General features: G+C 42.7%; 2 protein-coding genes across 2 annotated transcripts; one reads left to right on the top strand and one right to left on the bottom strand.

Moving 5' to 3' along the window:
• Positions 1-1029: 1029 nt before the first annotated feature.
• On the bottom strand, positions 1030-3254 carry osgin2 (oxidative stress induced growth inhibitor family member 2; the record flags this gene model as incomplete). Its single annotated transcript, XM_080039498.1, has 5 exons — positions 3170-3254; positions 2908-3044; positions 2522-2713; positions 2311-2402; positions 1030-2212 (listed from the first exon to the last, which is right to left on the bottom strand). Exons 1-5 carry the CDS (start codon positions 3234-3236, stop codon positions 1030-1032), a joined length of 1671 nt encoding a protein of 556 aa, XP_079895624.1. The 5' UTR covers positions 3237-3254.
• Positions 3255-7270: 4016 nt separating this feature from the next.
• On the top strand, positions 7271-11994 carry gtpbp10 (GTP-binding protein 10 (putative)). Its single transcript, XM_080040317.1, has 10 exons — positions 7271-7374; positions 8954-9147; positions 9299-9390; positions 9498-9642; positions 9748-9821; positions 9909-9961; positions 10066-10173; positions 10302-10379; positions 10538-10661; positions 10882-11994. The coding sequence occupies exons 1-10, from the start codon at positions 7342-7344 to the stop codon at positions 11076-11078; spliced, it is 1098 nt and encodes a 365-aa protein (XP_079896443.1). The 5' UTR covers positions 7271-7341; the 3' UTR covers positions 11079-11994.
• Positions 11995-12159: the final 165 nt, after the last annotated feature.

Raw genomic sequence — 12159 nt, 5'->3', positions numbered from 1 at the left:
CTACAATTTAAACACATAGATAGGCTAAATAACTCACCAAAGCAGTAGAAGTAGTAGGCTAGTATATCCAACTGTGTAATGCTCACTCCTGTCCGTGACTAATTACCGCGACTAATTCCTCGTTAACGGAACGTTACACCGTCGGCTTTTGAATCTCAATCCTATATTCCATAATAAAGGCTTCTTAAATGTCGTTTGCTCGAATGTGCCCGAAGTCAGCCTGGCTTCTTTACGTGATTTTCCAAGTTTTCCAGCACCGCATTCAGCTCCGCGGTGCTGTGGAGACCACACACTGGCTGCGCTGCACGGAGGTGGCAGTTATTTGCGGTTTCTGTTTGACACAACGCTTAGTTTATTTAACTTGGATCAAAATATTAAATTTTGTTAAACTTTATATCCGTTTTGTGCCGTTTTGTACACGTAGCCTATATAACATTTTAAAATAGGGGCGGCCGGCCTAAAGGCTACAAACACTAAAAAAAACAAAAAACGATTTTCCTCATCCACCAATCGAGATCATTTGAAACGAGGAGTACTCGATTACTAACGCCCATCCCCAGTAGCTACAGAATATATACTGTGCTGTGTAATAACAGGGTGGAAAAACGGGGAAAAAGTTGCGGCTTGTAGGCCGAAAAGTACGGTAAAGTGTTAAATAACAGCAATAAAAGTGTTAGTAAATGGATTGAAAGACACATGATGAACAATTAAATAACCCTGATGAAAATAAGGTCCCACTCAGTTTGGAGGTTACAGATTGACTAGAAAACATCGCCACGTGGTAGCTTGGACTTCTAGGGACTTCTTATGAAGTCAGACAAGACTCTTGAAAGTTTTCCTTTGTTTCTTTAGAAACTAATTAGTATACATCCATTGTCTTTTTGGTCTCGGAGAGTTGTAAAAATGCTTCAGCTTTGATGAGAAAACACTGCATTAATGATTACAACATTTTAAAACCGTTTTCCCCTTCAGCTTTTACAACAGTTGGTAAGAGCACTTGAAGTTGATGCTCTTTTCTCTATCATGTTTTCAAATGAAGTTATTCCCTTCGTTGCTGATGAGCTTCCCTTTCTTCTTGAGTCTCTTCAGCAGACAGGAGGCAATGCCTAAAGCGCCACCCTTCAAAAAGCGAACAAAGTTGTCTCCCACCAATGGGCCCATGGCAAACAGGCCTGGCTCCTTGGAACACTCAAACGTGTAGGGGTGGATGTCAATGAGGTTCTGCTTGCAGGAGATGGGCTTTGTTGGATCCCGAGCCAGGTACTGGCCCTGCCCCTTCAAGAAAAACAAGTTGGGGTTGGTCCCAATCAGCACTAGGGCCATGGATATCTTGAATGCCTTGAGGGAGTTGCTCCCCTGCAGCAAACACTTCATATCAGACTGCAAGGACACTACACAATGCTCAGGGAAACTGGTGTAGTCAGGAAGCAGGCTGGTACTGGCATTAACAGCAATGTTACCTGCAGCAAGTTGGGGCTTTGGGCACATCTTGGCACAAACTGAAGAGGCAATACTTACTGCCTGAGGTCTGTTTGACGCAGAGGAGGGATCCACGTTGGTGTAGGTCTGAGAGCACATCATGTTGTAGACTTTGTGGTACTCTGGGTACAGGGTCTTGGGCAGCTGTTTGAAAATGAGGTCAGGGTCGTCTACACTCTTACGAAAGACATGCAGGACTCTAATATTGCTGTTACAAGCACACAGAACTGCATCTGCAGCACTTAGGCCGGCACCTACGATTAACACTGGATCAGAGTTCATATCCAGTTTCCTCTGGCTTAAGGCCAATCCCAGGTCTGAGATGCAGTGAAATACAAATGGTAGGTCCTCCCCGTCTACACCTAAGCGAACCTGTGAATCGGACGCACCCGTGGCCAGTACAACATTCTCAGCAAACAGAGAGAAGGGGACATGAGTGTTGTTCTGCACCTCTTGGTATCCTCTTACTTCCCAGAGAGCCCCCCCTCCTCCATTGTTTGGACACTCAACTCCATTTCCCTCAAACCTTTCCTTCCCACCATCTCCCACCCGCCCATCTCCTTCATCAGTGTGCCCATCTTCCAGACCTTCCCCTTTGTGCCCCCGGCAGAGTTTCTGGACAGAGGTCACATAGGTGTTGTCAGCAAAATTCTTTTGGAGGCCTTTCAACTTAACATAGTTACGGTAATAGGATGAGATCTCCTCTGGCGTGGCTCTGTCACTGGTAACATCCCTAAAGAGAAGAGGGAGATGATAAGAAAAAAGACACAAAATTGATACTTAGACTTGAGCCACATATTTGCTGTCAACCATGTCTTAGACTTTCAGTACCTGCGTTTCCCATTGGTCAAGTCTCTGTAGTTAACCCCGGGAAGCTCCATCCATGTGCCAAGACTAATAGTCAGCATGGAGCCTTCCATTGCCTAAAGAAAAAGAGAAGGTCAGAGGAAAATGTGGTGTCAGGAAAGGACAAAAAAACAAACAATTGATGCAAAATTGTGATAGTTACTTAGTGTTTGGTAGACAAAACCTTGTAGCTTACATGCCAAGCCCCTCCAGGCGTTGCTTTCCCCAGCACCAGGTGTGGGATGTGTTGCGTCTTTTCCCTCCTCCACTGAAGGACAGGGGGAAACTCATAGCCAAAGTCAGCATTTGGGTGTAGCAATGTGTCAAAAAGCACAGCCACAGGGTTCCTTGACCTCCCTTCGAGACCTTCACTGAAATATTCCAGATCCTGCAAAAATACAGGTTCCCCATTTGATACACCTGTGTGTTTATGGTTGTGTAAACGTTTGCAATGACTTTTCGTAGGATGCTTTTTTTATTATTATTATTCTTTTTGGGCATTTTTCGCTTTATTAGACAGATTTCGAGAGATGCTGTGACGCTCTAACCACTACACCATGACCCCCCTTGCAGGGTTTTTACCTGTTCAGTGATAGGCAGGTGCTTGGTCTCCTGTAGTTTCCTGTAGAGTATCGGGTTTGGGTGGACAGTTGCCGTATCAAAGTAGGGCTTGTATCCACTCAGCAAGTAGGATAGACAAATACCCGATGGCCCGTTGCCTAAAAACAGACCCAGGATTGGGAAATGGTGGATTAGCTTCACAAAAGATCACAGAAGATGTGTGCCATATTAGGGCCAAGTTGGAACGTGAAACCACTAAAGGTCAGGACGGTAAAATGTTTACCTATGATGACCACAGGGACAGTGGGTGGAGGCTCTTGTTGCAGAGTGGTCTCTTCTAGAAGAGGCATGGCTGAAGCCTGGGCCAGAGCCGGCACTGAGGAGGAATGAAATAAATGTTATGAGAGTTCCAGGCATCTCTTTAGCCAATAATTCGATATGCAATTTAAAGCATGCTCGCATGTTTGTCGGTCAGATGATTTGAACAGGTTGAAACCGACAACAACAACATTGGCAGACACAAAGACATAAAATTGTCTTTGTGTCTGCCAATGTTGTTGTTGTCTTATTCAAGCTTAGATCCTGTCCATCCACAGACATCAGCTGACTTTGAAACAAATACACCTAACAGGGGAAAAGCCTTTATTCAACCTGTTATTGTAGCCTACACACAGCCATGACCCTCCCTGTCTGTCTGGGGCTTCACACATGTGGAAACACCCCGCCACAACACAACATGGCCCAAGCTTTTCTATTTGCTGTCGCGCCAACATCCACACACCCCCTGTCCTATCAAACATGGCCCAAGGCAAGGCTAGCCATTGTTAACCCCGGCCCCGCTTCCCAAACAAAAGGGAGTTATAATCAGATTTATGTAGGATTGGGTCTGTTGTGAAACGTTGCCATTGAGCATGTGTAGTGTGCGTTGGTGTATTGCGCGACAGTGCCATTGTGTGCCCGCCGGGCAGCAAATCCCCCCTGATCACTCCTCCGAGTGGGCCCTAATCCCACTAGGCCTGTTTATGTCTTTACCGCCCCTTTCAAAAGCGGCAGGGTGAGAATGTGGACCTGGCATGCTGACAGATCAAACCATCAGAGCTCCTCCTCCTCTCATACCTACCATTCACCCACTGCCACCACCACACAGACACTCCCGCCAAAACCCACTGGCGACAGCAAACAATGCCAACTTGCCCCAGTTTCATAAAAAAAAACACTATCATCACCACCTTTCTCGAGAATCCCAAAAGTCACTTCCCTTAAAACTTCTGTTTCGCTGTTGACAATAAAGTCTGACTCATTTTATGTGCACCCCTCCCTCTCTACCCGTCGGTAGTCCAACCAGTTGTCCTTGGTAGTCGGCTTGTTTACCCTTTTCAGTGAAAGCACTGAGATTCCACACATACCCTGTTTGGAGAATGGTGTGCCCCCTGTTGGCAAGCTGATACTGGTATTTCCATGCCCCTGGTCATTTGACCAACCCCACAGTGTTTGCAGCCATAAACGTAGTTGTTTCGGAGGCTTTTTTTGAATGAACCTTTGTTTCGAAAATCCATACATAAGTGTGTAACAAAATGAACACCTTTCGTCAATGGCTTTCAGGGGATCACATCTAATTTACAAGAATGTATTCTTAATAGTGTTATTGTGAACTTTTTCGGACAATAAAATAAAACACATTTAATAGCTTGTGAGAAAGCAGAAATGAGGGAAGTTCATTGTTGAATTCTGTATGACAAAACAATTGCAAAGGTCCAATATATGTGTTTTGCAGCATGTGTGGAGAGGATGGACCACACTTTTCCAGAACATAGGCTACTGTATTGGGGGCTATAGGCGGAAACAATTAGGCCTAAATGAAACTTTTCATGGTCAGGGTGGTCAATAGTCAGAGAATGTACTATTTTAAAAAATTTGTGCTTTAAAATCTTCCTTTTTCTCACTCATGGGGAAGGCTCCGTTTGTGCCTTCAGTTCACAGGCCTACAACTACACTTTCATCTTTCCAACTTGTGCTAATTTGCACAGCAGGAGCAGCCTACAGGGTCATTTACAAAATGAGGTTAACTTAAAACAGTGTGTGTGCCTGTATGTATATTGTGTGGATGTTGCTGCAGCACTGCACTGGAGGAACGGAATGATGTAGCAGCCCAGTTCCCACTTCATTACACAACATCCTCGTGGACCTACACCGGCTCAAACCTCCCACAACGCTCCTGACTTCGAGCTGCGGTCCTTGCAGCCTGCATCCAATAAGGCACACGGAGTACGCGACTGCGGGCTCTCTCTCATCATCATTGCATAATTCAGGTCAAACACAATCACATGCATCCGCAACACAAGGCCAAGAATAGGATTTCTTACCGCGTTGTGGTGTGTCTCTATATCTCCCAGTCGCGTCCTGTTATCACGACCCACGTCGGCGATTCTGACCGTATAAATAGGCAGACACCGGTGGGAGGACCTGTACGGGCTTGCGTGAGATCCTGAGCCAGCCACTCTCTCTCATTACGCGCGCGCGCACACACACACACACACACACACACACACACACACACACACACACACACACACACACACACACACACACACACACACACACACACACACACACACACACACACACACACACACACACACACACACACTTGCCTCGGTTCAGTCAGGTCTGATCAGCCCGTAAATGACGCATGGAGTAGATCTTCTTTGTGTCCTGATGGCAGTAGTCTATGTGTGTGTGCAGAGAAAGGGGAAAAAACTATTGTCGTCGCATGCGTATTTCGCTCTGCACCGGCAGGCGTGAGTGCGTTTACAGAGAAAGAAGAGCCGGAAGATCAGAGCATCTCTCAGCATCCTCACAGCGCCGCCGACTCCCTGTTGTTTGCTCCAAGTGGAGAATTGTATTGAGAACATGTAGCCATGTATTTGGGCCATAGAGAAGAAAGAAATACACGTTGGACAGAATTACCAACATAAAAGGGATTCCATGTGAAGAAATGGCTGTCCTAACCGGGAGAGGATTAACATTCGCACTGAACTTCATTACACTTGAGCAAAGTGGAAGATTTTGCCTAATTGGGGTAGGCTACAGCCTTCTCATGATTGACAAAGGAGAGGTCACGTGGCCTACTGTCACAAAAGATAAGAAAACCAGACAAGGGAGATACCTTTGTCTGTGTATTGGAATGCATCTTCTTAAAACTGTTTTAACTGTATCAGTAGCTGTGTATCTGAATCTTGCAGTGGGGGCGGGACCTGATAAGCCTTTGGCTTCTCCTGCCACCCTTTGGACGATAACACAAAGTAATATGTTTTTTTCAACAAACATTTGCCTCAATGTATTTTATTTTGTCCTAAACCAATAATATGCCTACAGGAATATTTTACAATGTAATGCAATCCAATATATTATCAGTTTATTTTGTTTTGGCAGTGGTGATATTTGTTCATTTATAAACTTTGAAAGATATTGATCATACAGTATGCTCGTAGGCCCCAATATGACAAGACAAAGATAGACAGACAGACAAAGGCTAAATGTTCACCCAGGCCTATACCCATTGTAAATTCTGATATTGGAAAGAATTTTTTTGTTTTATCTGTTAAAATAAATATTGTGTCACTGAGCTTGGAACAGGTCTAATTGTTGTAGCTGTATTGTAATAACAGTATGATGCAGTTCCTGTTCTCATGGAAATGCAACAGCTGGTCAATCCAGAACTGAATTACCTATTTTAATGTTGCATTTCATGGGCTGTGAGGGTTTTTAGTGTTTAGTCATATGGGGAAACCAACAATTTACGAGTTTTATCTTTCATTTTGTATCTCTGTTTTTAGTCTATATCTATATCCATGCTGATGATATGTCCTAATGTTTGTCTTCATTATTTCGTCTCTCATTCATTGTTGTAGTAAGAAAAGGCATGTTTTCACATTGTGGACCATAGGTTCATAACTAAACAAGCCTATTATGCTCATGAGTATGCTACATCTGAACAGTAGGCCCATGTGAAGGAAACCCCCGAAAACCATTACAAATAATCTACCATTAGTCCATTCATATTTCACAACGGTCAAAAGTGGGTAGCCTAAAGCTTTTTATTTGTTGGGTAGCCCAATCTGATGGAAAAGCTGCTCATACAATTTGTAATGGGCCTAAAATATAATGTAAATATGCAGTTTATCTTGGTATCAAACATCATACAACCTCGTGTATTGGTATAATTCTTAAATATGAAAATAAAAAGTCTATCCGCACCACGAGCAGCAGCATCACGATGGTAGGCTATGGAAGCGTCCGAACAGCTATCACTCAGCCCAACGGAGCACCGCCTCTTTGTTTCATCAGCCAATGAGTGGAGACAAACCACCGCTTCCGGTCCCTCATAGAAACACATGTCAACTATCATCTACTCTCTACAACAACACAATAAAGTGGCAATAAACGCCCCTGAAGATGGTTCAGTTCAGTAGAATATGCTTCCGGAAGGTAAGTGCTGTGGTACAATGCATTTTAATCCCATGAAAACCAGTTGACGTGACTGTTTACTAGTAATTGTAATGATGACATTGGCAGCCAAGCTAACTGTTAGCTAGCTCAGTGAGAGACTACTGTCAACAACATCAACGTTTTATCTTAACACGATGCAGAACTGTGAATAAAAAGCATAGGAACGAGTTAATTAACGTTGGATAGCTGAACAACAGTTTAACGTTGTCTTTATAGTTTATGTGATAAAAATGCGTAACAAAGATTCACCACAGGGAAAATGTTTTAAGCATCAAAACTCATCTGACGTGCCCTCGAAAATATGAATCCCAACTGTAGTACCTAGGGGGCAAATTTTAGAAAATTTATTTTTTACACTGTTTTTTCCAAGGGAATGTCTAGCCGTTTCCTAAAATACCAGCTGGAGACTCCAAAAGGACACTTTTGGTCCATGGCACATGAAATGTAATTGTGTAAAACATTTATTTTCTATGGGTTATTGATCAAATTTGAACTGTGATTAGGTGATTAAAAACAAATTCCAACATCTAGATTTTGGGGCTTTGCAGATAAGCAAATTTTCGCATCATTAGTAAGACATTGAGGATTTTTCATATTTATTTAAACATTTTGGAAAATACTGTATTACAAAAAGTTTTTGTTTTAATGTCAGTAATCAACTTGCAAAGTCTCATAATGATATCTGTAAGTTTAAAAAATTCCCCATTAGCCCATCCCCATTCACCCCCATTCACTTAAACAGTGGTTCTGATTTGCTATGTCGGCCCACTGTAGCTTACCAGCAGCTTGTTGACAAGGTTGTCCACCCAGGTTGTGATCGTGGAAGGTCCTAGATGTCATTTTTGGTGAACAACCTTTTACAACACTCCATGTTCATAAAATCACTTTGCCCCCTGGGTATAGTCCATTTAATTTATTTATTATACCTGCCTTTTCCTGAGGTTTTAACTGTCGAGCGGAGGGATCTGCGGACATGAAAGCTCAGTGGCTGTTGTGATTCAACCAAAGTCAAACATAAACAGTTATAGTTTTTACATAAGTGGGTGACAAAATGAGATAGAAAAAGCCAGAGAATGATTTAAATTAGTCTTTTATCTAAAATTCTAAGTATAGTCAAAAATACAGGAGTACCGGTGACCAGACAGCTTTTACTAATATATTAATCAATACAATAAATACCTAAATGACTATTAATAAAATCACCCAGTCAATCAGCAAAAACACAACTTATTAAATTGATATATGTATTGCTAGTATGGTAAGCTTATTACACTTCCACATTTCCCAAACATAATTTCACCTTCTTTTTAAAATTGTAGTGGTACTGGCAACCTATTTATTTCACAACACTATCAGGTGTAATTAAAAAAAATTAAAATAAACAATCTAGCTTTACTCATGGAGGGATTTTATGTACATTGGATGACATTTCTTTCCGCCTCCCCCTTTTTCATGCTACTGCTATATGTCAATAAATAGTCAAATCAAACAATATAAATTTAATCTTTATATTTGTTAGGTTACTTCCTTTTTAGCCTGTATTGTCACTCTGTTGCAGTATGGGAACTTGGTGGACAACCTCCGTCTATACGTCCGTGGAGGCAGCGGGGGTATGGGTCTGCCACGTCTTGGTGGACAGGGAGGAACTGGGGGAGATGTTTGGGTTGTGGCCTCAAAGAATGTGACCTTGAAGAGGATCATGGACAAGTACCCGCAGAAACGGTTTGTGGCTGAATCCGGGGCCAACAGCAGGTTTGTTTCTGCATTAACACCCTTAAGCTTTATTTTAAAGTGCAAAGGCAGAACATCTATTGGCTAGCATCAGTCATCAATCATTTAGTGTAGCTGATGATTTATGTTTCTCAGAGATCTGTTGTATTTATTTGTAACTATTTATCAACAGTGTCCATTCACTGAAAGGAGCGAGGGGAACGGCCAAGGAGATCCCCTCTCCTGTTGGTATCACAGTCACCACTGACGATGGCAAAATACTGGGTATGTCAGACCTGCCCCTTTTGCACATTTCATAAATCAGCAGCAGAGTCCTTTCTTTGTTTTAAAAGAATCAACTTCTCATATTTTCTCTCCGTTCCCCCTCCAAGGTGACCTGAATGCTGAGGGTGATCGTCTGATTGTGGCGAAAGGTGGACACGGAGGCTCCTTCCATTCCGCGTTCGAGCCCCGAAAGGGCCAGGCCAAACACATCAGGCTGGACCTCAAACTCATAGCTGACATGGGCCTTGTTGGGTGAGAACTGAAACACACGTGAACATTTCAGCTGAGGTTGCCCAAATGTATCTCTAAATATCTTTATTTATTTCAACTTTTTGTCTGGTGTTGATTCACCGTCAGGTTCCCTAATGCGGGGAAGTCTTCTCTCTTGACAGTCTTGTCTAACGCCACACCTCAGATTGCCAGCTACGCTTGTGAGTTCTTGATATGTACAAGCTGTGTTTTAGCTCATGTATGAGTTGAACATTTCATTGATTTCAAAAATCTTTGTTATTTCCCAGTCACAACTTTGAAGCCGGAGATTGGCAAACTGATGTATAAAGATTACAAGCAGGTACAGTAAAGCATGTTGGTGTATGTTTCCATTTCAACCCTCCATTAAATCATTTTCTTCTTAGTGGTGTTCTGTAATTGAGTGGGGTTTTATTCTTTTGGTAGATTTCTGTTGCCGATCTCCCAGGCCTGATTGAGGGAGCTCACATAAACAAAGGCATGGGCCACAAGTTCCTCAAACATGTGGAGAGGACCAAGCAGCTGCTGTTTGTGGTGGGTTGTAGTAGTCACAGAACGCTTACACTAACACATATGTTTTAATGTACTCCGAATAACCAGCTACTGATGATTATGATCATCATGATGGAGTTTAATGTGCTCATGCTTTGTCTTGGCTGCAGGTCGATGTTTGCGGTTTCCAGCTGGCAAGTAAAACAGCATTTAGGTCAGCGTTTGAAGCTGTTCAGCTTCTCACCAAGGTCAGACTGATGATATGAAAGACTTTTCATAATTCTTCTTCTGACCATTCTTGTCTTTGTCTTGACTAAGGATGTATCTACCTCATGCACACTATTTATTACCCTTCCCCATCATCATCTCCTTCATCCTCCTCCTTTGCTTTTAACACGGCCTGAAGGAGTTGGAGTTGTACAAGGAGGAGCTGGTATCGAAGCCTGCTTTACTGGTGGTGAGTAAGATGGACCTGCCTGATGCTGAGGACAAACTAGCGGAGCTGAAGGAGCAACTACAAAACCCAGACGGTAAATTTGAGGATGGGTTAGGGGGAAACACTGTACTGTACATGTCGGCTTATAGATTCATCCTGGAATTACCCATTAAATATTTCTTAAGATTCCACTTTAAAGTTCCCGGCCACCCTGAGCTGGACCACTAAGTTAATCCACTTGTTATAACCTTAATGCATTTGGCTCATTATTTGTTTTAAATGTTCATTGTTCTTGTGGTTTTTCCCTCCTGCAGAGTTCTCTGATCTGTTGCCCGATGACATGATACCCAAGACTCATATGACCTTCAGACACGTGGTTCCGGTCTCCGCCTCCACTGGGTTTGGTATCGACCATTTGAAAAGTTGCATCCGAGAATCGCTTGATGAAGACGAGGAAATGGCAACTAGAGCCGTCCGTCAAGAGAAACTGCAGGCGCTCAGGTACCACTGACACCGGCATTTGTGATAAACACGGACAAATGTTGCGCAAGTCAGTGCGAGCCACAGTGAAAAAAGGCAAATTACTCTTATTCCATCCCTTTTTGGATACAATCTCTGAACTTTTATGGCAGGGAAACATCCTCAACAGAGAAACGCTTGTGACAACAACAGAAGCTATGCAGCTTCAGTACAGATTTGCCTATTGATGCAACTTTCTTACTGACAGTAGCATCCAAACTATCCAGTATGAGGAGTTCAGTGTAAGTTGAACTGCGCTTGGAATAGTCGCTTGTTTGGTCGGGGCTGGTTACCAAAATCTAAGTTACAGTTTACATTGTCTATCATCAAAATTATACATTGTAAAACTTTTGATTAGATTATCTGTGAAAGGATGTTGGTCAAGCAACATCAAGGCTGTATTTATTTGTGTGTGTGTGTGTGTGTGTGTGTGTGTGTGTGTGTGTGTGTGTGTGTGTGTGTGTGTGTGTGTGTGTGTGTGTGTGTGTGTGTGTGTGTGTGTGTGTGTGTGTGTGTGTGTGTGTGTGTGTGTGTGTGTGTGTGTGTGTGTGTGTGTGTGTGTGTGTGTGTGTGTGTGTGTGTGTGTGTGTGTGTGTGTGGAAATTTACTGATTCAACAAATGTTTCTCAACTCAAAAAACTCAGCTCAGGATGTAACTGTCAGATTATTGATCAATCATTTCTCAATACATTTTTTCTTAAGTTCAGAATCAGCATATCTTACATGGCAGTTACACAAAGCAAGCGATTTCTGTGGCATCAAACTGAGTCTGACTCTGCAGCCTGCTGTGAAGAATGTAACTGGATTTTAAAGTGACATTGACAAAGCATATCAAACAGTGATATCAGTCACATCTGGCCGATACCCATTCCCACTGCTAAATGAAGTCCGTATTGGATCAGTGCATCTCTAGTGTGTTGCTCATGTTGTAATAAAAAAAGCAATTAATGAATGGCGTCTGTATTCCAGTAGTGGTTCTTTTCCTCTACAGTGAAATCTGAAGACAGCATAGACAGATGTGTTGATGAAAGTTTTATTTTATATTAAATATATTACAATACTGAATGATTAAG

The sequence above is a fragment of the Ammodytes marinus genome (genome assembly GCF_949987685.1).
Source record: "Ammodytes marinus genome assembly, chromosome: 13".
NCBI lineage: Eukaryota > Metazoa > Chordata > Actinopteri > Uranoscopiformes > Ammodytidae > Ammodytes > Ammodytes marinus.
This window is presented reverse-complemented; position numbering and strand designations above follow the sequence as displayed.

Excerpts from the sequence above, each read along its gene's own strand:
- gtpbp10 (XM_080040317.1), top strand. The coding sequence starts at position 7,342 with ATGGTTCAGTTCAGTAGAATATGCTTCCGGAAG. Across the intron at positions 9,962-10,065 it reads TGTATAAAGATTACAAGCAG|ATTTCTGTTGCCGATCTCCC; the intron begins GTACAGTAAAGC and ends TTCTTTTGGTAG. Across the intron at positions 10,174-10,301 it reads CCAAGCAGCTGCTGTTTGTG|GTCGATGTTTGCGGTTTCCA; the intron begins GTGGGTTGTAGT and ends TCTTGGCTGCAG.